We start from the raw sequence: 24,574 nt of genomic DNA, 5'->3' as shown, positions 1-24,574 counted from the left end.
TGCTCCGTGACAGGACAGGGCAGGGGATGTCTCTGTGGCTAGGCAACGGTGGAGGAAGTGGCCGTATGGGAGGAAGCTTCTGGAGCTGGAGCAGCCAGGGGGCCACCCAAGGTGACGGTGGTGTCAAAATTCCTGTCCATGTGAGCATCCTCGGTCCAAGCAACACAGGCCATCCATCTGTCCTCTGAAGTCAAAGCAGGAGCAGAGAAGAGGAAGAGCACGCAGGCCTTCGTCAGCATGAACGTCCAGGATGAGAAGCCTGTATCCCTCTGTGATTCTCCTTGTGCTGCATCCTGGAGCCTGGCCAAGCTGAGGGGCACGGGACGTGCGGCGGAGGAAGTCACTGTCCCCGCACAGAGCCGGCTGGGGAGGCTGCAGAGCCAGCAGATCCTGCAGGCCGTGCAGGGGTAACAGCCCTCAGGACTCAGCGTTTCTCGCTGGAGCACCTCATGCCGTGTGGGGCGCCCCTTCCACAGTGGGGCTGAGCAGAGACTCAGCGGGTAGAGGCACGGACCTTCCTCCAGGTGTGGCCACCTCTCGTGGGCATGCATATTTGAGACACGAAGATGGGCCCGGGATTGGGGTCTCCTATCTCTTCCCACAGGGCTGTGTCTTTGGCCTTGGCCGTGGGCAGTCACTGTCTCAGGGCAGTAGGCTTCATGGCCACGAGCACTGCTCAAAACATAGTCCCTGCGTAGAGCGTCCATGTTGAGGGCCGTCAGCACAGGGGTCCTCCCGCAGATAGCTGCCTCCCACCTGGGAGGTGGGCTGCCGGTTCGCGGCCCGTCTTCTTGACTGCTGGCCAGGCTGCTAGGGTAGGGCCCCATGGGGCCGGTAACCGGGTCAGCCGATGGGCCACAGACTCGCCTGGGAGGGAAGCCACGGTCTGAATTGGGGGTCGGGGTTGCCCTGTCCTTGGGGGCGCCACTTTCATTTTAAGCTCGTCCCAGTTCATGAGAAAGACGGGGCTCGGGACGAGGGGCTGCCGGGGAGAACCAAGGCCTCTCTTCCAGGGCAATGAGGGCAGTGGTCAGCAGGGGCCGCAGCGCCCCCTGCAGGCCGGAGGCAGAGCCCTCAGCAGCTGCTCCAGAGGGCGCCCCCCTGCTCTTGGTCCAGCCGGCATCCGGGCAGGTGAGCTGCCTGCTGCGTGGGGGTCTCTTCTGGGGATGCCCAGCCAAGCTCCATCACTCCCGACCTCGTGGCACGGAGACACAGTGCGTGTGGCTCCGTGGTGGCCGACTGCTGTTGCACAAGGGATGTGGGCGCACATACCAGTTCTACACGGTGAGATATAAAACGGGGTTTATTGGCGGGAAATCTATCAGCAGAGGGACAGTGGGGTCCCAAGCTGTCGCTCTCCCACAGCCAGACAGCAGGCTCGGCGGCCAGCTTGGCAGGAGAGGGGCCCTGGGCTTGGGGCTCCCTCTGCGACTACAGCACGGGTCACAGCGCGCGCAAGAAAGCTGGCGGTGAGGCGTGGCCCCGTTAGTGACCCGTTAGCAAGCAGCTGCCTCTGGAGCTCCTGGCCCATGTCAGCCTGCTTCTCCGCGGGCCTGCTAGGCCAGCCCGCTGCCGCGCTCCCAGCCGGGAGAACGGGGTGGGCCTCCGCCACCACCGGGCCTGCCTCTCGTGCTTCAGCCAGACAGGGCAGCCCGCTGGTGTCTGCCCCGGCTTCCCGTGGGCATCCGGGCTGGCTCCCGCTGCCGGGAACGACACCTGCTGTGCCGACCAAGGCCCTGGTTTAAGTCGGAAGCCTGCAAAGGGGAGAGACTCCGACGGGGGGTGTAGTGAGGCCTCTGCTTTGGCTTGCTCTGCCGCCACGAGGGCCGGCTGCAGCGCAGCAGCAGGTGGCCCAGGAGCGCGAAGGTCCACTTGGCACCGGCCCGGAAAACCCGTGGGGGGGGGGGGGGGCGGCGCTCCGCGGGGGCAGCTCAGCGGGAAGCAGCGGCACCTTCTCCGAGTACGCCCACACCACACTGGACCGTCCTTGGCAAAGTCACGCTCTGAAAATGGATGGGTGCTTGCAGCTGGGAGCAGCAGCGCAGGGAAGAGGCCTCTTTGTGGAAAGACGCTTCTTCAGCTCTTTCGTGGGCCGGACCTTTTGCCCCAGGTCACGCACACCTGCAAGCCGCCAGCTCCTGGCACTCTTGTTTGCCTGCTCGGAGACACCACCAAAGCAGGGCTCCTGGGAGACCCTCGAGGAAACGTGAAGGCCACCAGCACTGCAGAAGGGCGGAAGAGAGTTTGTGTGAAGCAAGGTCTAACCGGGTGGGAAAGGCCAGGGGCCCGGGCGCACTCGGCGCGCCCTTGACGCTGGCAACACATGAGGTCCGTCTGCTGGAGTTGGGAGGAGATTGGCCTCACGGGGACTGGCTGTCCCGTTTTGTACCTTCCACCTTCCTGATTATAAAGAAACACATATTCATTATACAAATCCAAACACGGCAGAAGTAGGCAACACAGAGGGTTTCCTTTTCCCTAGAGATGACAGTCAGCTAGGTTGTTTTTATACACGTTCGCATACGCACATTGCACCATTTCCTTTAAAAGGGGAAGTTGCCCCATAACACGCACTCTGGGGGTGCCTGGCTTTCTACACTAACGTGTCCTGGGAGGAGACCCACACTCCTGAGAGGTCCCGCCTCCCGCTCCGGAAGATTCTTTGTCGAGAAAGGAAAAGTTCTCTTGGATTACTGTGATGGGTTTGGGAAATGTCCACAATTCTTTGCTCTCCCACAGGGGATGTGGGACGGGGCAGAGGGAAGGAGCCTGATTCCCCTCCCCTTGCGCCGTGGCTGCATGTGCTAACGGGCTTCCAAGGAACAGAGTAAAGCAGGAGTGGCAGGGTGAGAGACTGTTCAGAGAGTCACTGTCGCTTCCTTCCTGGTTTTTTTAGACAGCTTTACTGAGCTGTCCTTCCCACGCCACCCGGCTCGCCACGTCAGGGTGGGACTCCACGGGGTCGGTGTATCCATACCCATGAGCCCATCCCCACAACCACTTGGAGGACGTTTCCACTCTCCCTGAAAGTCCTCTCTCTCCTTTTCTACTTTGGGGGAGAGATTGTGAAGGGCTGGTGCTAATTCTTGGCTGAGTGTTTGGTAGAGGGCACCAGGGACGCCATCCAGGCCCCAGGGGCCTTTTTTGGTGGGAAGTTTTAAAATGACTAATTCAGTCTCTGTACCTATTACAGGTCTATTCAGATTTTATTTCTTCTTGATTCGGCCTTGGTAGCTTGCCTTTCTAGGAAGGTTTTCACTTCATCTTGGGCACCCGGTCTCCTGGCATGCTGCGGCTCATAGCGTCCTTTAAGACCCTTCTGTGCGTGTGTGGTTTTTCCTGTGGGGTAGGCAGTAATGCCCCATTTTTCATTCTTGATTTTAATAATTTGAGTCTTCCCTCTCTTTATTTAAAGATTTTATTTGGGGGGGGGGCGCCTGGGTGGCTCAGTCGGTTAAGCATCTGCCTTCGGCTCAGGTCATGATCCAGGGTCTTGGGATCGAGCCCCACATCTTTTTTAAAGATTTTATTTATTTATTTGACAGAGAGAGCGAGAGAGAGAGAGAGCGAGAGCGAGAGAGCACAAGCAGGGGGAGCAGCAGAGGGAGAGTGAGAAGCAGGCTCCCCGCGGAGTAGGGAGCCCGATGCAGGGCGAGCCCAGGACCCTGGGTGAAGGCAGACGCTTAACTGACTGAGCCACCCAGGCACCCCTGAATAAATAAAATCTTTAAAAAAATAAATAACGATATATTTTTTTAAGTAATCTCTACACCCAACGTGGGGCTCAAACTCACAACCCCGAGATCAAGAGTCACACGCTCCTCTGACTGAGCAGGACGGGCGCCCCTGAGTCTTCCCTATCTTTACCAACCAATTTTGAAAAAAATAAAATTAATTTAATAAAGAAATAAAAACCAATTTTGGGGGCGATGTAGTTAAAGGTTTGTCAATTTTGTTGATTCTTTCAAAGAACCAACTTTCGGTCTCGTTCATTTTCTCTTCTCTATTTCATTCGTTTCTGTTCTTTCTCATCGTCCTCCTGCTTTAGGATTGCTCCATTATTCTTTTCATAGTGTCCTGACATGGAAGTGTAAGTTGCGGATCTGAGATCTTTCTTCTCCTTTAATGTAAGTCTTTCCAGCTACAAGTTTCCCTTCAAGCACTGCTCTACCACCGCCCACGTGTCTTCGTGTGCCATGTCTCCATTTCGCTCACTTCAGACCATTTTCCACTTGCCTCGGGATATCTTCAAGTCACTCAGGAGTGTGTTGACTGTCAGATACTTAAAAGTTCCCCAACTTTCTTTGTGTTGCTGATTTCTGGCTTCATTCTGCTGTGAACACATAACGTACTTCGTGTGATTTCAGTCCTTGTTGTTGGATGAGTCTTGTCTCGGGGCCCACGTTCCGTCTATCCCGGCGAGCGCCCCACGTGTGCTTGGGGAGAATACCAACTGATCTTGCTGGCGGCCTCCCCCTCGCTCTGCCCTCCCCCTCGGGCCCCTCGTCTGGGGGGGCGAGAGCCGTCATGTTGGAGGAGCGGTCCACACAGCGAGGAGCTGAGGCCCGCAGCCCATGGCCGTGCGAGCAAGCGAGGCACCGTGGACAGGGCTCCTCAGCCCACGCAGGCCTTCAGGTGACCGCAGCCCTGGCCCCTGTCCTTCTCCAACCTCAGGAGAGACCCTGAGCCAGAACCAGCAGCCCAACCACTCCTGACATCTTGCCCACAGACACCGTGAGAGATAGTAAGTGTTTGCCGCCATAAGCCACTACGTGTTGGGGTGACGTGTGTGCGAGACAACTCACAATTACCCACACATCTGCTGGCTTTCCGGAGAGCCAGGCTGGATGCACACCTGCACTTCCGGCGGAAGTTTCATCTTCTCTGAGGAAAGAAAATTGAAAACATGGATTAATCATTCTTTTCTTGTTTAAGATTCTTTTTATTATTTTTTTAAGTAGGCTCCATGCTCAGGGTGGAGCCCAACATGGGGCCTGAACTCACAACCCTGAGATCAAGAGTCACACGCTCCTCTGACTGAGCAGGGCGGGCGCCCCATTAATTCTTGTTGAAGCTGCTAGAGCCAAAGGTACACACTTTGTAACAATGACCTTAAGGCCTTGAGGATAAAGAAAACCGGGTAGAATGACTCTGATTTGGGCAGTCATTGGGAATTCTGGTTTTCGAATGCCCCCAACTACCTGTGCCTGGTGAAAGAAGCTATTTGGGACCCCGAGAGTCATCGTTCAACCCATCCTTCAGCAGAGCAGGACTGAATGAGACACCAAACTGAGGTGCCCTCGACTGTGCCACAGGCGTACCACAACTCCTATTGCTTTTTTTTTTTTTTTTAAGATTATTTACTGGGGAGCCTGGGTGGCTCAGTCAGTTAAGCAGCTGCTGCCTTCAGCTCAAGTCATGATCCTGGAGTTGGGGGATCAAGCCCCATGTCAGGTTCCCTGCTCAGTGGGGGTCTGCTTCTCCCTCTGCCCACCCTCCCACGCCCCCCTCTCGCTCACTCTCTCTCAAATAATCTTTTAAAGATATTAAAAAATCTTTTTTAAAAAAGATTATTTATTTATTTGACAGAGAGAGAGAGAGCACGAGCCGGGGGAGCAGCAGAGGGAGAGGGAGAAGCAGGCTCCCCGCCAAGCAGGGAGCCCGATGCGGGACTCGATCCCAGGACCCTGAGATCACGACCTGAGCTGAAGGCAGTCGCCCAACCAACTGAGCCACCCAGGCGCCCGACTTCTGTTTCTTATTGACGCCAAACAGTGGCTTTTTCCCAGAAGCCTCCATTTTATTCGAGCAGAAATAGTATTTCTTTTGGTTTATACAACTTGGATTCATTTTCATATTTTATAAGATATGGACCTTATTATTCACATGAATTAATATGAAACACAAAAATGCTTCCTAACAACTAGTTTTCTATTCTGTTTATGTGAAGGGAATCCATTTTCAGTTCAATAAAATTAATTCTTGGCAAAATCTCACAAGTGTAAGTTGATGTGCACGTGTGCATATGCATGTGTATATGCATGTATGCACGTCCATGTATGTGTGCATTGTGCACGTGTGTGCATGCTGGTGCATGTATGAGTGTGTGCATTGTGCAAGTGTGTGCACTGTGCATGTGTGTGCACGTGCATGAGTGTGTGCATTGTGCACATGTGTGCGTGCTGGTGCATGTATGAGTGTGTGCATTGTGCACGTGTGCGTGTGTGTGCGTACACACAAACATTTGCATGCTCTTCTGGAGCAGTCTCTGTTTTTTCATCTGATTTTCAAGAGACTGATCTGTAACCAGTTAAGACCTCCTAGGATAAAGGAAAGGAGAGGAAATGAACTAGAAGGGGAGTCATTTTGAGAATGGGATGATCTAGGGGTGTTTTCAGGTTCCGGAGAAGGTGCCAGTAGCCAGGATTGGTAGAAGACTCTGGAAAGGCCAGGGCACAAAGCTCCTCAGATGGTGCCTGTCCCTGAGGTGTCTGAAACTTAGGCTGGGAGAGTCAGTCGAGAGGCCCACAGCTGTTTTGTACTCCCACCTCTGACCCCCATCCCCATCTGCACCTGGGTCCTCCTGCTGGGCCACGCTGGGGAGCCTCTCCCGCTGCCTCAGGGCCTCCAGGCCTGCCAGGTCGGGCGGGTGGCAGTGGCTACGCATCACCGTCACCAGCTGGCCCTGTGTGATGGCCCGGCTGCGGCAGCCCAGCCGGGCCTGGTCCCGGCACATCCAGTACACCTTCTCCCCAGCTGCCTTCTCCTTCCTGTAGAGGAAGGACTCGTACACCAGGAACCTGCCCCCGAGGGACGTCCTCAGGAACTCCAGAGGCCGGAGGGTTCCTGGAAGGAATGTGGCAGCGTGAATGGGGCAGCTTGGAAGCAGGGTGCAGAACCTGGGCGCCAGGGACAGAGGCTGTTTCCTTTGTGCCGGCAGCCTGCCCCAGGAAACCGCAATGCTCCCACAGAACCCACTCTGCTCTCTGCCTCCACGGCAGCCCGTGCTGTGGGGCCCCGAGGACTGCAGCTCGGATCGCCACCCAGGGCCCATGGCCCGGCACCCTCGAGGACAGACTGGCCGTCTCCTTCTCAGGGCTCTGGTGCTGCCCGGGAGGCTGGCCCTGCTTTCCTGCAGGCCTCCCCTGACCCGGCTTGGATTCCACACTTGCTGGCGAGCACCCCGGTCAAAGGCTGGGCTGGAACATTCAGCAGGGCCCCCGGCTGGTTGGGGCCATGCACCAGGAGCCTCCTGGCTCGGTGTCCACCGTCTCCTCAGCCAGCTGACAACCAATCAAATCTCTCTTGAGGCTTTTAAGACCCTGATTTGAAAGGTCATGTAATGTTGGGGTTCGGGTGGCTAAAGAGAACTGGGAGGGGGAGGGAGGAAAACAAACACGAGAACCTAGAGAGGGGAGACAGAGGGTCCCTGAGGTCCAGGCTCATTGCCCCGTAAACGGGTGCTGAGCACTTCCTGTAGCGGACCATGCCACCCCACCCCCTTCCCTGCAGCTGTCTGAGTGGGTTTCTCTCTGCTGCCAGCCAATCCCAGACTAGCACTGGCCACGGGTGTGGAGCCCACATGCAGCCCTGCCTTTAGGGAGCTCACGCTGTGGGCCGACGGCCTACCACACGTGGGTGGCTAGACCCCACCAGGCACGGGGCCGCGGGCAGAAGGTCCCAGCAGGGAGGCCAGGGCCGAGCACCCGCCCCGCTCCACATCCTCTCACCCGCACCTGAGCCTTCCCTCTGGGCCGGGCTGGGGAGCTGCTCCCGCTGCCTCAGGGCCTCCAGGCCCCCCAGGTCGGGCGGGTGGCAGTGCCTGCGCATCACCATCACCCGCTGGCCCTGCGTGATGGCCCGGCTGCGGCAGCCCATGCGGGCCTGGTCCCGGCACGTCCAGTACACCTTCTCCCCGGCCGCCTTCTCCCTCCTGTAGAGGAAGGACTCGTACACCAGGAAGCTGCCCCCCAGAGGGGTCCTCAGGAACTCAGGGCCTCCTGGGGAGAAACGGGAGAGGTGGGTGGGGGAGGGAGAGCTGGGAGCCAGGTACTGGGGTTCAGCAGTGAGGTGAGGGGGGCCCCTGTCCTCAAAGCAAGAACAGCATAGCTCCTGGAGGGAGCAGGCCCAGGAGGACCCCCCCCCCCCCACCGAGAGAGTAGGACTGAGGTGAGGAGGGGAGGGGAGAGCAACAGGAGAGGGCTGTAACCCCTCACAGAGTGCTCCCTTAAGGCTGGGAGAATGCTTGCTGGGGGCAGAGGAGGTCAAAGGGAAAAGCTGGTCGTCTGGGTCTCCTGCCCGTCACCACGGCCCACTGGCCACAGTCTGTCCTACCTGGGCTCCCCCGCTGAGCCGCACCTGGGCGTTTCTCCCGCTGCCTCAGGGCCTCCAGGCCCCCCAGGTCGGGCGGGTGGCAGTGGCCCCGCATCACGGTCACCCGCTGGCCCTGCGTGATGGCCCGGCTGCGGCAGCCCATGCGGGCCTGGTCCCGGCACGTCCAATACACCTTCTCCCCGGCCGCCTTCTCCCTCCTGTAGAGGAAGGACTCGTACACCAGGAAGCTGCCCCCCAGAGGGGTCCTCAGGAACTCAGGGCCTCCTGGGGAGAAATGGGAGAGGTGGGTGGGGGAGGGAAGTGGGAATTCAGGGTCTTGGGATCCCCTCCCACCTCCCTGGACCTGAGGAAGCAAGACTTGAGGGGTCCCAGCTCTGGGCCAGTGCTGTGAAGGACTCACCAGGGTCCTCGTCCGGGTCCTCAGTGGGGGATCCCTGCGGGGCCTGGGGCTGGGCCGGAAGGACTTTTGTGCGCTTCCTAGGCCGGGCTCTGGTGAGAGTCAGAGTCCCCGGCCCCCTGCGGTAGAGCAGGCTGTCCACGCCTTGGAGCAGCTTGTCCACTTGGCCCCCAGGCCCACCAGGCCTGGCCTGCAGCGTTTCCACGGCTTTCTCCTGCTGCCGCCGGGCTTCCAGGCCCTCCACATCAGGCGGGTGGCAGTGGCCCCGCATCACAGTCACCCGCTGGCCCTGGGTGATGGCCCGGCTGCGGCAGCTGTGCAGTGCGTGGTCCCGGCACGTCCAGTAAACCTTGTCCCCCACGGCCTTCTCCCGCTTGTACAGGAAGGACTGGTGCACCAGGAAGCTGCCCCCATAGCACGTCCTCAGGAACTCCAAGGGCTGGGGTTCTCCTGGAGGAGGAACCCAGGGCAGTCATGGCAGGCCGAGGAGAGGAGGCTGGGGGAGCATGGGGGGCCAAGGGCTTTTCCCCTTTATGTGGACACTGACTGTGGCTTCCCCCGAGCTGGGCGTGTGTGGGCCCCGCGTGCATTCCCACCAAGCCCCCACCCAGTGCACCAGGGAGAAGGTGCAGTTCCACTCCTGGAGGTCAGTGGGGAGGCCACGGCTCACGGTGGTTACACGTCACATCCAAGGTCGCACACCCGGGAAGGACAGAGCTGGCTTTGACATCCTAGCCTATGTGTTCAGTCACTCCTGGCCACACTCTTTTTTAGGGCTTGTTTGAAACTTTTATTTAATTTTTTTTTTAAAGATTTTATTTATTTATTTGAGAGAGAGAGAATGAGAGATAGAGAGCATGAGAGGGAAGAGGGTCAGAGGGAGAAGCAGACTCCCTGCTGAGCAGGGAGCCCGATGCGGGACTCGATCCCGGGACTCCAGGATCATGACCTGAGCCGAAGGCAGTCGCTTAACCAACTGAGCCACCCAGGCGCCCTATTTAATTTTTGAATAGCACATGCACACGCCATAAAATTCAAATGGTGGCAAAAGATAGACAGTAAAAAACAAGTGTTCCCCCCCACACACCTAGTACCCAGCACAGCAACTGCCCTAAATCCTTAAACCCTCGAATCTGGGTCAGAAGGGAGCCAACCCTTGGGATCAAGCCCACCTCCCACTTGCTGGTAATAAAAGCCACCAAGAAGACCCCAGCTACTGGGCACTCAGTGTCACCACACGTGGGACGGGCGCTGGGTGCTTCCCGCACATCGAGCATCTAATCTCCCTGGCATCTGAGTGATCACCCATCCCCGACAAAGTTCCCAAAACCCAAGAGGTTCAGCACCTGTACTGAAACCAGGTGGGGCTGTGATTTGAACCCGGTCCAAAGCTCTCCCCTAGGCCAACCTCCCCTAACCTCATGGGCTACCAGGACCACCTGGCCCTGTTAAAACTCAGGTTTCTGGGCCTCACACCAGACCCTGCTACATCAGAAAGTTCCAAAAGGACTTGAGCCCTTGGTTTTAGAGCACTAGTTCTATCCCCCAGGCTTGATGATTTCTGGGACAGGTTTCTATCTTTTAGCCATGTTGACTTGGAGCACATTACAAACCATGTGGGACCCCACGTTTCCATCTGGGCACAGGTAAGGACCCATGGGTTCCCATTTGCCCCAGAGTGGAGCCCAGGTGCAGGGCACTCACCGATCCCCAGTGTTGGGCGTTTCTTGGGGGGCAAGCTCAGCAGTGACAGGGCTCGCAGCCCCTCATCCTCCTCTGTGGCCGGTTTGCTCAGCACCAACCCGGGGGTGGGCTCTGGCTCCTCAGGGCACAGCCATGGGCCCACCCCTTCCAGCGGCTCTTCCACTCGGCCCCGAGGGCCCTCTGGAACCCCCAAGCCTTCAGGCAGGGCTGGGCCGGGCAGTTTCTGTCTCCGGCGCCGCGCCTCCAGGCCCTCCTCGTCCGGCGGGTGGCAGTGGCCCCGCATCACTGTGGCCCGTGGGCCTCGGGTGATGGCCCGGCCCCGGCAGCCCAGCTCACAGTGCTCACGGCACTTCCAGTAGACTTTGTCGCCCACTGCCTTCTCCTGCTTGTACAGGAAGCACTCGAGCACCAGGAGGCGGCCCCCGAAAGGGGTCCTCAGGAACTCCAGGGGCTTGGGGGCTGCTGAGGACAAGAGAGGGCTGGGTCAGCTGGAACAGAGCAAGGCTGGAGGCCAAGGGCATGGATGAGAGCAATGTGGGATGCACAGGGATGACATCCTGAGATCATCACACCAGCCTGAGGCAGAGTCCTGATTAGAGACAAGGATGCTTAGCTCTGAGCAGAGATGGGACCCCAAGGCCACCCCCTAGAAAGGGGGTGTACAGGGCCTATGTCTGAGCATGCAGGGCCACAAAGGGGCCTGGGCCAGGAGCAGTAGGCCTGGAACCCACCTGTATCTGGCTTGCTGCATGTCTGCTCAGGGGCCTGGGGGGTTGGCTGGGCTGCCCCCACTTGCTCCTCCACTGGCAGGATCTGGGGGGTCCTGGCCAGTGTGTCAGGACCAGACATCTTCAGGGACATGACACAGTGCCCTCCTTTGGGCTGGGAGTCCACCCCATCCACATTCTCCATGGAGGCCGTCAGCAGGACCAGTTTGGAGAACTCTTTGGGCTTTGTGGGCGCTGCAAGGACAACATCTGTGCCTGGCTCAGGGGATTCCGGGGACGGCTCCTGGCCAGCCTTCACACTCTCGCCCTCCTGCTCGCTGGGCTCCGGCAGGGGCATTCTGGGACGATGGCCCGTCCCCCAGGCCACACTCAGGTCCCAGCAGATGGACTTCTCTTCCTCCTCCTCCTCCCTGGTCGGGAACCTGGCAGTCCAGGGGCTCCGTCCTAAGGAAGGAGGCAAAACCCATCAGTGGAGGCCCCCTTGGGCCTGGGGCTCAGAAAATGGATGTGGGGTGGAGGTGGAGGCAGAGGGGGCTGAAAGGCTGGGGAGGGTCCCACACAGAGCTGGGGAACCCCGGGTTGGTGCTTCCACTCGGCTGCATCCTCTCAGGCAGCTGGGGTCTGTCACCTCCCCTCCCCAAACGCCACTTTCCCGTCTGTAAAATGTGCCACAGGCAGGGCTCTCTGGGGGCTGTTGGGGTGCAGGCAGTGAGGCACCGAGAACCGTGAGCTTCTACAAAGAGAGGCCCGTAGGTGCTGAGCATGGTGGGATGTGTCTTCACGGGGTTTCCCATTTAACTTGGCCCCGTGTTATGAAAGTCGATCACCCAGTGTACAGATGAGGACACTGAGGCACGCCAGGATGGCCAACATGGCCACGAAGTGCTGGGCTGGGAGTCTGGTCGAGGGGGATCCAGAGCCTGCCCCACACAGTACCTGGTGTGCCTCGCCCAGGATGACGGTAACTGGCCTTCCTGAGCACCAAGCCTCAGAGACCAGCACTTGGCACATGGGCTCAGGTCACAGACCCTCCCAGAATGCCCGGTGGCCTTCCTCCTGACACTGTGTCACAGGGAGACCGAGCCGGGCACCCGCCGGTGCTCTGCAGACCACAAAGGGGACACCTGGCTCTGGGAGGCAGGAGTCTCTGGACTCACAACTAGATCCGTCTCTCATCCCAGGCTGGAGGCCCTGGACCACGCAACACTCAGGAGATGCCGGGGCCCCAGGAAGGCAGTGACCTTGTGCCTGAAGCGGGGCTCGCGCTGCCTCAGCTGGGAGGGGACGGGGCTGTAGAGGTGTCCGGAAAATCCACAGTCACTCCGGGCTCCCTGGCTTCTGGCCTGGAGAAGCAGAAAGGACGTATTACGGGGGTAGAGCTAGCATGGAGATGGGGCCCTGGGTATCAGTGTGGGGTGAACATTTTGCTTTCTTGAGGGACTGGGTGGTGGGTGAATGGCTGGGTCTCCCCCACCTCTCCTTAAGAGCCCAGAAGCAAGACCACAGCCTTCCTGCACATTTCAGCTCCCCATTTGTGAGCTGTCACCCTCGGTTCCAAGTTCTGCAATTCCAATGCATTCTTGCTCTGAAGTTCCCTGGTTTGGGGCCCAGATTCAGCTCCCCAAAGCCCGGTCAGCCTAATGGCAGGGCCCCAGAGTCCCCACTAAGACAGAGCCAAGGCTGAAGACTCAGAGGAGCGCCTCATCCCCACCCCATCCCGCAGTATACGCCTGCTCATCCCAGGGCAGCAGGGAAGCCCATCCTGGAGGGGTTGGGGTGGGGGGGGGTGGCGAGACTCAAGGAAATCTTCCAGGTAACGGGCCACCTGACTGAGAGTTCCGGCTGGCCTGCCCTCCCGGGTCATGCCCCTGGACGAGCCGACCCTCGCTCCTCCCATGCGGCCCTTCTTTGCCCTGCCCATCCCGCCCCACACCGCGACGAGGCGGGGCACGGACACGCGGGACCCTGGGGACCAGCCGCGGTGAGACCCGGTGCGTGGCTCCGGCAGGAGCTGTCTGGGCGGAAAAGGGAGCCGGTGGGAGGCCCCGCCCCCGGGCCGCCCCGCCCCCCTCGCCGATTGGCCCCGGCGCCCATCCCTCAGCCGGCAGCCCGCCCCCGGCTGCAGCCCTCTGTCCCCGCACTCCGGATCCCCCCGCGGCTGGCGCGCTCCTGCCGTCCCATCGGCCTCCAGCCTGCGGGGCCAAGGGCGCTGTGTGTGTGTGGGGGGGATGCCTCAGACAACTCGGGCCAGCCGAAGCGCTGCGGTCACTGTCCACACAGCACGCACACTCCTACAGGCCTGGGCCTGGGTCCCCGCCACGCGCGGGGCAAGAGGGGACGCTGTGGGGACTCCAACACGCCATCGGCCTTAGCCTCAAACCATCAGACGCCGAAGCTGCCTCCTCGGGGGCCCAACCAGAGGGCGTTGGCATGACCAAGAGCCCCCACATTCCACGGGAACCGGACCCGAAGTCATGGGTACCCCGAGTCAGGAGACGGCGCGGTCCCTTCAACTTACAAGTTCTGCCTAAAAGGCTTCCAAGATGCACGCACCTCAATGGATACGGAAGAAATTCCAGCACAACAAAAGGCAAACTATGGCCGCCTCCCCCTCCCCCAGCCCCATCTGCGGAAAAGCATGGGTCTGGCGATGACCTAGAATTTGGATTGGATTGACGGTTACCATTCTCAACCATTACGGGACCTTGTAATATAGACTGTCTAATGACCACAAATCCTCCCATAAAGTATGCAGGTCCCCTTGCAATGTGGTCTAGAATCTGGACTGGCTTCAGCCCAGACGGGTGCCTTGCTGTGTGACTTGCTGAGTGTGGCAGAAGCATGCTGTGGGGGTTGGCAGTCCTCACCCTCAGGAGACATGGCCCTGAGCCTGCCAGGTTAGGAAGCTGTGTGAGAGGCCACATGCGGGCACGGAGGCACTGCCAGGCATGGAGGAAAACCATCTTGCAGACCCCCCAGCCGTGTGTAGCCACATGAAGGGGCCACAGGACACCAAGCCAGCCGGTGCAATCTGCATGGTGGCCACATGAATGGGCCACCCACCTTATGGAACACTGATCAATAATAAACCGTTATTTTAAGCCAGTGAGATCAGGATCTTTTTTTACTCAGCAGTAACTGATACTCTTGGCAAGTGACTGAACCTGGTGGGTTTGGGCTTTTTTTTTTTTTTTTTAAGATTTTTATTTATTTATTTGACAGAGACACAGGAGAGCCGGAACAGAAGCAGAGGGAGTGGGAGAGGGAGAAGCAGGCTTCCCGCTGAGCAGGGAGCCCGATGCAATGCAGGGGTTGATCCCAGGACCCTGGAATCATGACCTGAGCCGAAGGCATAAGCTTAATTAACGACTGAGCCACCCAGGCGCCCCAAGGGTTTTGGCTTTTTGATGGATGGAACAGTAAATGTTGTGAGATACACATCAAAGTGCTTTTGAACTTCAGGTGCCATGCTACACAAATGTTATATCCCTCAGTTGGTCACGTTTAAAGGGCTGCTAATTCAGTGAGAAGAACAAAAATATTAAGTATAAAGGATAGCAATGAGAATTAAATACTTAAAAAGTCCGTAACGGGGGCTCCTGGGTGGCTCAGTTGGTTAAGTGTCTGGTCATGAGCCCGGAGTCCTGGGATGGAGCCCCGTATTGGTCTCCCTGCTCAGCCAGGAGACTGCTTCTCCCTCTACCTCTGCCGCTCCCCCTGCTGTGCTCTCTCATGCACTCTCTCTCAAATAAAATCTTAAAAAAGTAAAAAGTCTGTAATGCAAAATAAACCAGTCACAAAAAAACTAATGCTGTATGATTCCACTTATGTGATGTCCCTACACTTGTCAAATTCATAGAGGCAGAGTTGGCGGTGTTGCGGGGCTGATGGGGGGTGTGTGGAATGGGGGACTGTTGTTTAGTGGGTGTGGTTTCAGTTTGGGATGACAATGACGTTCTGGCAGTAGATGGTGGCGATGGTGGCATGCCAGTGTGAGGGTCCTTAATGCCACCAAGCTGTGCACTTAGAACGATTCAAATTGTAAATTTTTGTGATATATATTTTACCACACACACACAAATATGTAACAACCTACATGTAGTAATGTTCCTTTTACCTAACATCATTGGTGAATGAAGTTCTTCAAAAAAGGCAGACTTCAAACTCACTAAAGTTATCTCTCCATGATGTGGGCTTTTACCATTTTATGTTTCAGTTTACCCATTGAGGATGGATCTCTTCATAAGCTCTTATCACTCTTCTCTATCTGGATGTAGGGGGCATACATATTTTATCCTGATTTGGAAATAAACATGTCTCCACCCAGTTCCCTTGGTACAGCTGCCCTCCTCCCTTGGGGCCCTTTCTCTACCCTTTGAGTCCTGCTCTCTCTGGTCACTAGAGCTCTCTGCCTCTGCAGTTCTTTGCACTGGGACCACCAAGGTTTTTCGGTCTCCTGTGTCCAAAAACAAGACCTAACAAAAGCCCCTCCTTCCCTCAACAGTTCAACTTTGCAAGAACAGCCCACACTCCTTCCTTCTCAGCCCAGCTGTCTGCAGGCGGCCCGCCAGCTCTGTGGACACCGACCACTCTCGTCTGGCCACCACGCAGGGTCGGCACCAGCTGGGTCCGTCCGGACACCGCGTTCTCCCTTGGAACCACCTGCACTGGCCTATGTGTTGTCCATCCATACAATGGAATATTATTCGGCCATAACCAGGAATCATGTTTTGGCACGTGCTGGATGAACCTTGAAAACGTCATGTTCAGTGAAAGAAGCCAGGCACAGGGGCCCCTGGGTGGCTCAGTTGGTTAAGTGTCTGCCTTCGGCTCAGGTCGTGATCTCCAGGTCCTGGGATCGAGCCGCACATCAGGCTCCTGGCTCAATGGGGAGTGTGCTTCTCCCTCTCTCTCGCTGCCTCTCCACCCTTCTTGCGCTCTCTCTCTCTCAAATGGATAAATAAAATATTAAAAAAAAAAAGAAGCCAGACACAAAAGATAGCATACTATATGACTCCATTTATAAGGCATGTTCAGAACGGGCAAATCCACTGACACGGAAAGCAGATGAATGATTGTATAGGACTGGGGGAGAGGCAGGGGAAATTTAGAAGTGATGCTAAGGGGTGTGGGGTTTCTTTTTGGGGTAATGAAAATGTAAAATTGACTGTGGTTGTTCGACTCTGAATACACGGAAAACACTGAGTTACACACTTTTGATAGGGGAGTTATGTGTATGTAAAACATATCTCAATAAAACTGTTTTTTAAAAAATCCTTATAGGGACTCAGGTCCTCAGGGTCACTTGGATGAAAACTGGTTTTCTTTTTCTTTCTTTTTTTTTTTAAGAATTTTTTTTAAGTCATCTCTACACCCAACGTGGGGCTTAAACTTACAACCCTGAGATCAAGAGTCTCACACTGCACTGACTGAGCCCACCAGGCACCCCCAAAACCAGTTTTCTACACCATAAGCAGGACTTTCACTACTGGGCTTGGTTTCCTCATCAAAGAAGAGGGGTGGCATGGATTACATATTAAGATATTGTGTAAGTTGCTAATAGTATATTGTAAAAACTATATACCAATATGTTTAAACTGTTAAGAACCTAATTCCTAGTAAACGGCCCATAATCCTGCCACCCAGATGCACTTGCACTGCTCTGTTTGTTCTTGGATCAGAGCTCTTGAATGACATTTTGTTTCCTGTGGCACATACATTGCATTCAACATGTTGTTTCCTATTTCACCCCACTTTACAGTGGGAGGCCCTCACCTGCAGACCAGATGGAGCCCTTGCAAAGGACCAAATCATTATGTAAGGTAGGCCCAGAACAGGCAGGAACACACACCTAAATCCTCGGCAGCAATGCTCCTGAAGGCCACAAGATAGCGGTGTTGCTCCTTAGGATGAACGCACTGCATCCTTGGTAAAAAATTAACTGCCTGACACAAACGTTTCCAAAACAAGAATGTGAGAGTTCTTCCATGTAGCAAAAATAACTGAAGATTTCCAAAAATGTTTGTATTTACAAAACCTAACAGTTAGACAGCAGATGCAGTTAGCAAAGTCTGCAAATACTATCTTTTTAAGCTAAGGTTTTCCCCAAAAAAAACCCACCCAAATCCAAGTATGGCTCAGACCCGGCAGGGCCTGTGGCCTTCAGCCCACACGCCTCTCCAGCCTCTGGAGGGATCTGCTCACAGTCGTCGGTTATGGACTAATTTTATTTTATGTATTCATGGCCTAACCCCCCCCCCCAAAAACAAAAACAAAAACGAAAACAGGGCGCCTGGGTGGTTCAGTGGGTTAAGCATTGGCCTTCGGCTCAGGTCATGATCCCGGGGTCCTGCCATCGGGCCCCGTGTCGTGTCAGGCTCCTTGCTCAGCAGGGAGTCTGCTTCTCCCTCTCCTCCCTGCTTGTGCTTGCTTGCTCTCCCAAATAAAAAAAAAAAAAACAAAAACTTAAATACCTAGGAAGAAATATCTCAAAATGTTAAAAGTAGTAAGAACAGTGATTTATTTTCTCCTTCCATTTCTTTTGTTTTCTTGAAATTGTGGACAATGTGCATGAACTCTCTGTACCGTGGGGAAAGGGAGATGCTGTAAAGACAAGCTGCATCTCCTCGCTTGGTCATTTGTCCTTTAACTCCATCAAAAGTCTCCTGTGACAAGTCACACGAGAAATTAAAGGGTAATATAAGTGACAGAACAGATAAACGAACAAAAATTGAGGCTATTAAAAATCCCAGTTGTGGGACCTGCATAGCCTCAGACATTCCCTCCAAGATATTTATTAACTACAAAAGGAAAGACAGTAACTTGACAGTGGGGAAATCCCGTGGACACCCCCCTATGTGATCGAGGTCAACTTCACCGGTCATAAGACACATCAACACCACGATGTCCTTGCACCAAGGACACCCCACCGTCTCTGTGATACTCTTGCCCCAGGTGCACACCCCCACTTTAATCAGACGAACCACATCGAGGGACAGTCCACGAAACAATGACCAGGAGACTTCAAAACTGCTGAGGTCATCAAGGACAAGGGCAGGCTGAGGGCCTGTCACAGACTGGGGGGTGCTGAGGAGACACAACAGCTAAATGCCACGTGGGATGGTGGGATGGAAAAGGACGCTGGGGACAAGCTGGGGAAACCGGAGTCAGGTCAACAGTGTAGGTGAGGAGAACCGTACTCACGGTGATTTCCTGGCTTTGATCTCCACGCAGCATCCGGTAAGATGCTGACAATCAGGGAGACCGGGTGATGGGTATGTGGGAATTCTTCGTCCTATCTCTGCAATGTTTTTTGTTTTTTAAAGATTTTATTTATTTATTTTACAGGGAGAGACACAGTGAGAGAGGGAACACAAGCAGGGGCAGTGGGAGAGGGAGAAGCAGGCTTCCTGCTGAGCAGGGAGCCCAATGCGGGGCTCGATCCCAGGACCCTGGGATCATGACCTGAGCCGAAGGCAGACGCTTAATGACTGAGCCACCCAGTCACCCCTCTTTGCAATGTTTTTAAAGTCGAAAATTAACTCAAAATAAAACGTTCTTGAAAACCCAAGTTTCAAACTTACAGGCACAATTGGAGTTGACAGAGAAAATAAGTGATGGAGACCTCCTGAGTATAGGGTGAGAGAGAGAGGGAGAGGGAGACACCCTCCTGTCCAGAGCCTCGTCATCCATCCTGGGACCTGCGACCTGAGCCAGGAACAAAATTCCTCCGGCATCAGCCCACACCTCCAGTCCAGTGACCCAGCAACCTCCTTGCCAAGCGTCACCATCATCCCCACTCAACTTCTGGGGCCTTGAATGGCCCAGGACCGCATGGCTAGTGAGAGCCAAGACTCCAACCCAGGCCCAGCTGGTGCGCAGCCAACAGGGTACCTCCCTGTGCCCTGGGCAGCTGCAGGAAGAGGTAAGAAGCGCCAGGTGCAGAGGAAGCTGATGCTCAGGGCTGCAGTCAGGCCTTCAGAGTGTCTTCAGCTGCACTGATGTGTCCCTACAAACCAGCTATTTTATGGTTTACCAGGGTGACTTCCGGCTGATCTGGCCAATGGGAGACATGGTGGGACACTGGCGGGTGGAGCGAGGAGGGTGTTCCAGAAGCCACCTGCCTGGCGGGGGCTCACCAGGGCTGTCTGCTGCAGCTTTGCAGGACCCCTGCCTGCTGCCCTGGAGCTCGGCCTGGCTGTGCTGGCAGCATCGAGTCTCTGCCACCCTCGGGCTCGGGCTCGCTCACCATTTCCTGTTTGGCCTCTCAGCTCCTCCACCACCAGGGATCGCAAGGAAACTCCCAGTTCAAATCTTAAAGTAGTTTCTGTTTTCCTGGCTGGATTCTGACTGACACAACCCTCGAGAGTCTAGAGGACTGTGATCATAATATGTAATATTTACCAAATACAACGATGTGCCTGGCACTACCCCCCAAGGGCTCTGCACGTACTATTCCAGTTTATCTTCCAAATAACCCCGTCAATTAGAGTCCACTGTTCTTTCATGTCACAGAGGAGGAACAAAGGCTGAATCTGTGACCAAGAGCAGGCCGATAAAGACAGAGTCCGCATTCAAGACACCGGTGTCTGCCTTCAGGGCCTCACCTCTTAAAACCAGTAAAAATGGTTCTTTTCACATTGAGGATTCTGACCATAGGTATCAAAGGAGTGGGTTAAGACTGGTGGTTGTCAGTCAAGGTGATTTGCTTCCCAGGCAACACCTGACAGTGTCCAGAGACATTTTTGGTTGTCACCATGGGAAGGCAGGGCATGCTACTAGCATCTAGTGGGTAGGGCCCAAGGATGCTGCTCAACATCCTACAGTGCCCAGGGTAGCTTCTCCAACACTCCCTAAAGAAGCATCTGGTCTAAAATGCCAACAGAGCCAAGGCTGAGAAACCCTTCTTGAGATCAGTGTTTTAAAAAATGAAAAAGAATTTAAAAAATAGAATAGAAAGAGTGAATCCATATAATGAGGTTAAGTATATTTTTCATGCAAGTTTTATTATAATTAGTTGTTTGTGTAATACTGGTCTTCATAAAAATTCCCCCGGGCCCTTGATAAAAATGCAAATGACTGTATTTCCATCTAAAATTCTGACAGAGGATCTGGAGAGGGATTCAAGAATCTGGATTTTTAGCAAGTACCCCACAAGGCTCTGGTGGGCCAGGACTGTGTTTTGAGAAACACCTGAATAGATGCCCTTGAGAAATAGGCAGTCCATCAGTAAGTGACGAGCCTAAGAAGGATTTGAAGGGGCTTTTTTTGTGTGTCAGGCCCCACATTAAGTATTTTCTATACATGATCTCATTTAATCTATCACATTGTATGTGCTCCCTCATTAATGTGTTAAATAAAATCATTAGCATCTGTTTATTTTATGTCAGTAGGAGAGTCATGATTTCATCTTTTCTGAGATGATCCTGTAACAATTTATTGCGTTTCACACACCTTGGGCTATTCAGGGGCCCTCAAGAATACAGACAGGAATTTGCTCAAACTCCTAAGTAGTATAAGTGAAATCTGGTGGAGAGAGCTTCTGGAGCATGGCTTCCATTCCTTGGGATAGCAAATACCAGACTTCTAAAAATCCCACCAGATATTCCTTATGAAGGCTTCCAGCAAAGCAAACTAAAGAAGGCCTCTACGGTGAATTAACGTGCTCGTACTTATGCAAACAATCAGGCCAAATCTAATGAGACCAGCCTTATTTTGTGATCAGAAGTATCTTTCATTGAGGTTATGAGACTGTAAAGGACCTTTGCGCCTCAATGGAAACAATGCAGTGTTTAGAACACATCCTTCCAGGTTACAGGATTCTAGTCTTTGAGCCATTTTGACAACTCTGCATAGTGCAGATAACCGAGAGCAATGCAAAATTATTCTAGGCTGTAGGCAATAAACTCTCTCTCCATGTAAATAAGTACATGGAAATAATTCTCCCCCCTGAAGAAAAAGCCAGTTTTGCCTCCATGTGCACATTTTAATGTCTGTAGTCTTCTAGAATCTTCTCTGGATTCTCTTGCAAACTGGTTGTTAGATCTTTCTGGTTCCTTGGTCAATCAGTTATGTAAAAGCTTCCATACATGTTCATTCTACATCTAAGTTTCTAAGGTCTAAGGTTCTGCTTTTCTAATTGGCTAGGTCATTGGTCCTATAATCTCTGGCTCCAGTCAGCAATTTTTAAAATTACATGTGAAACATCAATCTGCACTGCATGAAATAAAACTGGGTATTATTTTATGAAATTTCCACTTGTTATACATATGTCTATTTATCGTAGGTGGACTTGAATGTATTTTTTTTTTACTTTGGATGGTCATTGCTTTGAGGTCAATACTTGGGTCCTTGTGTTTGCTTTGTAATACTCAATTTTTACTCACTAAAGATTTATTGAGTGACTGGAGTATTTTTAAACCAGGCAGATTTAAATGGAAAGTTTGAAAGCTTCACGGTTTATGCTTCATCACTCTCTTATCCCCTCCCCTCCCCCAGAAATGAGGCACAGAGCAATTCTGGGCGCAATACTCAGCTGCCCACTCTGACATTGCTGTCGTGCAGGTGGTCACAAAGGGCTCGGTGTCAACCTAACACCCAAGAGACACACAGTATTACAAACTGCCGGGTGCCTCTCAGGCAAGATCTAATCGGTAAGGTCCTCAAAGTCTGAGCCTCACTCGGAAGCTGATGGTGGGTCAACAGAATTACCTTCACGCACAGAGAGTGAGAACCGCCATCCCCATCCGCCAGTACCCGGGTCCTTACTGCCAGCTTGCTGGGTGCAACACTTGGGGCAAATTCCATCGATTCTCTGGACTGATTTTACCTGCGAAACAGGAAAAGTGGCAAGTGAGATACTGCATGTGAAATTCTTCTATAAACTGTAAATCATCACACAAGGACAAAGAGTTCTTTCTTGCACCCAGGGGTCCTGATGTTTGAAAAAGCTCCTGGGTGACTCCAAATTGCTGTCCCCCTCCCACACATGCTAATGAGCTATGAGGGGTAGAGGTGTGCACTGACTGACTCGTGAACTCTCCTATGAAACACGCATGCACTGTGTGCATACGGGTATCATTCCTGGGCGGTGTTGAGGGTGGCAGTGACCCCCCCAACCCCGGCGATTAAGAATCACTGTTCTAAAGCAGGGCTTCTCAACCTCAGCACCATTGGCATTTTGGGGAAGGGGGGCTGGATGTTCAACAGCATCCCTGGCCTCTGCCTGCTGGATGCAGCACACCCCTGCCCAATGATCGATATTGCTGTATGTCCCCTGGGAACCCCTGCTCCTGAGCACCTGAGAGATGCACAGAGCACAGAGAGGAAGATTCTACCTCCAGGTCCTCCCAGCCCCAAGTCCTTCAGTCACCAGATCAGAACCTGAGCTTTTATTCTTTCCTTTTTTTTTTTTTTAAGATTTTTATTTATTTATTTGACAGAGAGAGACAGAGCGAGAGGGGGAATACAAGCAGGGGGAATGGAAGAGGGAGAAGCAGGCTTCCTGCTGAGCAGGGAGCCTGATGCGGGGCTCGATCCCAGGACCCTGGGACCATGACCTGAGCCGAAGGCAGATGCTTAACAACTGAGCCACCCAGGCGCCCCTATTCTTTCCTTTTTTTTTTTTTAAAGTAATCTCTATGCCCAACGTGGGGCTCAAACTCACAACCTGGAGATCAAGAGTGGCATGCTTTACCCACTGAGCCAGTCAGTGCCCCAGAGTCTTAGCTATTTTTTTTTTTTTTTTTTACTCCTTCCTTACCAGGCCTCATGTGTCCTCAAATCTCATTCTCTGTACACCTGGTCACACCACCTCCCATGGCCTTCCCACTGAACAGCACTCCGGGGCTTTGATCCTCACCTACTCCTCAGCGGCCTTTCCATCCTGCATCCAGCCGGGCCAATTCTCCCTATGCAGTGCCAACCAGTTAATCTTCCTAAAGCTGAACTTTAATTATTTCTCTCTCTAGTAAAAATCGTCTCCCTCTCCATTATAAACACTCCACACTCCAGTCCCAACCTCACACACTATCTCTTCTCCAAGTCCGACTAGGAGCTTTTGGAAGAGGAACAGGATAAACCTGATGGCATCAAACTAGAACATTCAAATCAAGTCCTCGAAGTGATTTTGGCCCTGAGAAGCAGAAATGTCAACATATTAAAAATATACCTTTTCTATGGAATTGAAGGTTACCCGTGATTATCTGATTATTAGAACTCAGCATCCCCCAAAGGCAAGACATAAAGGCGGAGAAAGACGGATGTTTGTTAAAGCAAGGGTTTCAAACTGTGGTCAGAACCATTAGGTCCTGAAATCAATTCCATGGGTTAGCAACAGTCATTTGGAATGGAAAGAACGGAAGAGAACAGAATGGAATCAGAACAAAGGTAGAGTAGATCTGGCTGTTATCATGAGAGATTAGGGTCATTTCTCCCTTTGAACTTATCTTCCAGTAATCTACATCTACAGGCACAAGTTATGCATGGAGAACATATTTCTTGAGTCAAAAGTTTGAAAGTCTCAACAGGCAATCTGCGTAATCAGAAGTGGAAGGAGGGGTGTAACAGCAGCAAAAAGTGCAAGGTCACTGGGACCTACAGAGCCGCGCAGACGGGACGGGACTGGGGTGGGTGCCAGCGCGGGTCAGCGCCGGTGCGGCGGACACGGCCGGGCTGGGGGTGGGGACGAACGGGGGGCTCCCTTGCTGGGGGTGTCAGGGTTCAGTCCGGGGTCGGCTGGATTGGGGCGAAGGAGGAGCCAGGAGAAAGGAGACGAGTCTCGGGTGAAGGACAAGGAGCGGCCTGAGCGCCGGGACACTGAGCTGGGTGACACCACCCCCCTTCCAGCCTCAACAGCCCTCGGGACCCTCGGGGAGGCCTGGCCGGGGGCGCGGCCACGCCGTGGGACTCGGGACCCTCCCCGGCCCGCTGGGGCCCGTGCTCACCGGGCACCGGCCGGGCGGCGGCAGCAGCGGAGCCCTCCCTCTCCGGAGACCGAGCCGCGGCGGGTCCTTTGGCCTCGGCCGCCGCAGCCACAGGCGTCGACCTCGCGGCCCAGGCGCCTCCGGCCACCACAACCCTAGCGCCCGCTCCCAGCCCCCACCTGCCCTCTCGGGAGCGAGCCCCGTGCCCGCGCGCCGCCCCACTAGCCGGGAGCGCGCGCCACCCCGCGGGGAAGCGGACCTCTTGGAACGCCCAAGCGGGCTCCCAGCGAGCATGCGCAGCAGGGCCGCGGGGCCCCATTCCTTGAGCAAACTCCGCTTCTCCGGCTCTTCTGTGAGCGGCGCCGAGCTGGCGGCCTGACCAATCGGCGCGGGGATATGGGGCAAGGGTTTGCGAAAGGGGCGGGGCAAGCTCAGGATTGGGCGGGGGCGTCCGGGGGCGGGGCGTCGGCCGGACAGGCGGCTGGGAC

At 54.6% G+C, this 24,574-nt stretch overlaps 1 protein-coding gene across 14 annotated transcripts; it reads right to left on the bottom strand.

Annotated features, from left to right (window-relative positions):
• Positions 1-1,285: 1,285 nt before the first annotated feature.
• Positions 1,286-24,428, bottom strand: FLYWCH1 (FLYWCH-type zinc finger 1). Of its 14 annotated transcripts, none has more exons than XM_088017286.1 (11): positions 24,346-24,428; positions 21,874-21,991; positions 12,405-12,506; positions 11,167-11,607; positions 10,436-10,897; positions 8,735-9,181; positions 8,335-8,598; positions 7,737-8,000; positions 6,574-6,846; positions 4,812-4,884; positions 1,286-2,222 (listed from the first exon to the last, which is right to left on the bottom strand). In XM_088017286.1, the coding sequence occupies exons 4-11, from the start codon at positions 11,498-11,500 to the stop codon at positions 1,997-1,999; spliced, it is 2,343 nt and encodes a 780-aa protein (XP_087873412.1). In that variant the 5' UTR covers positions 11,501-11,607; positions 12,405-12,506; positions 21,874-21,991; positions 24,346-24,428; the 3' UTR covers positions 1,286-1,996. The 14 variants fall into 14 exon arrangements, with proteins under 14 accessions (XP_087873412.1, XP_087873415.1, XP_087873414.1 ...); XM_088017289.1 differs by lacking the exon at positions 24,346-24,428 and adding an exon at positions 24,108-24,327 and having other exon boundaries at positions 8,359-8,598; XM_088017288.1 differs by lacking the exon at positions 24,346-24,428 and adding an exon at positions 24,108-24,327 and having other exon boundaries at positions 10,436-10,894.
• Positions 24,429-24,574: the final 146 nt, after the last annotated feature.

Source organism: Eumetopias jubatus, unplaced genomic scaffold (genome assembly GCF_037043125.1).
Source record: "Eumetopias jubatus isolate StellerSeaLion01/CBP00866 unplaced genomic scaffold, mEumJub1_p1.0 scaffold_12, whole genome shotgun sequence".
NCBI lineage: Eukaryota > Metazoa > Chordata > Mammalia > Carnivora > Otariidae > Eumetopias > Eumetopias jubatus.
This window is presented reverse-complemented; position numbering and strand designations above follow the sequence as displayed.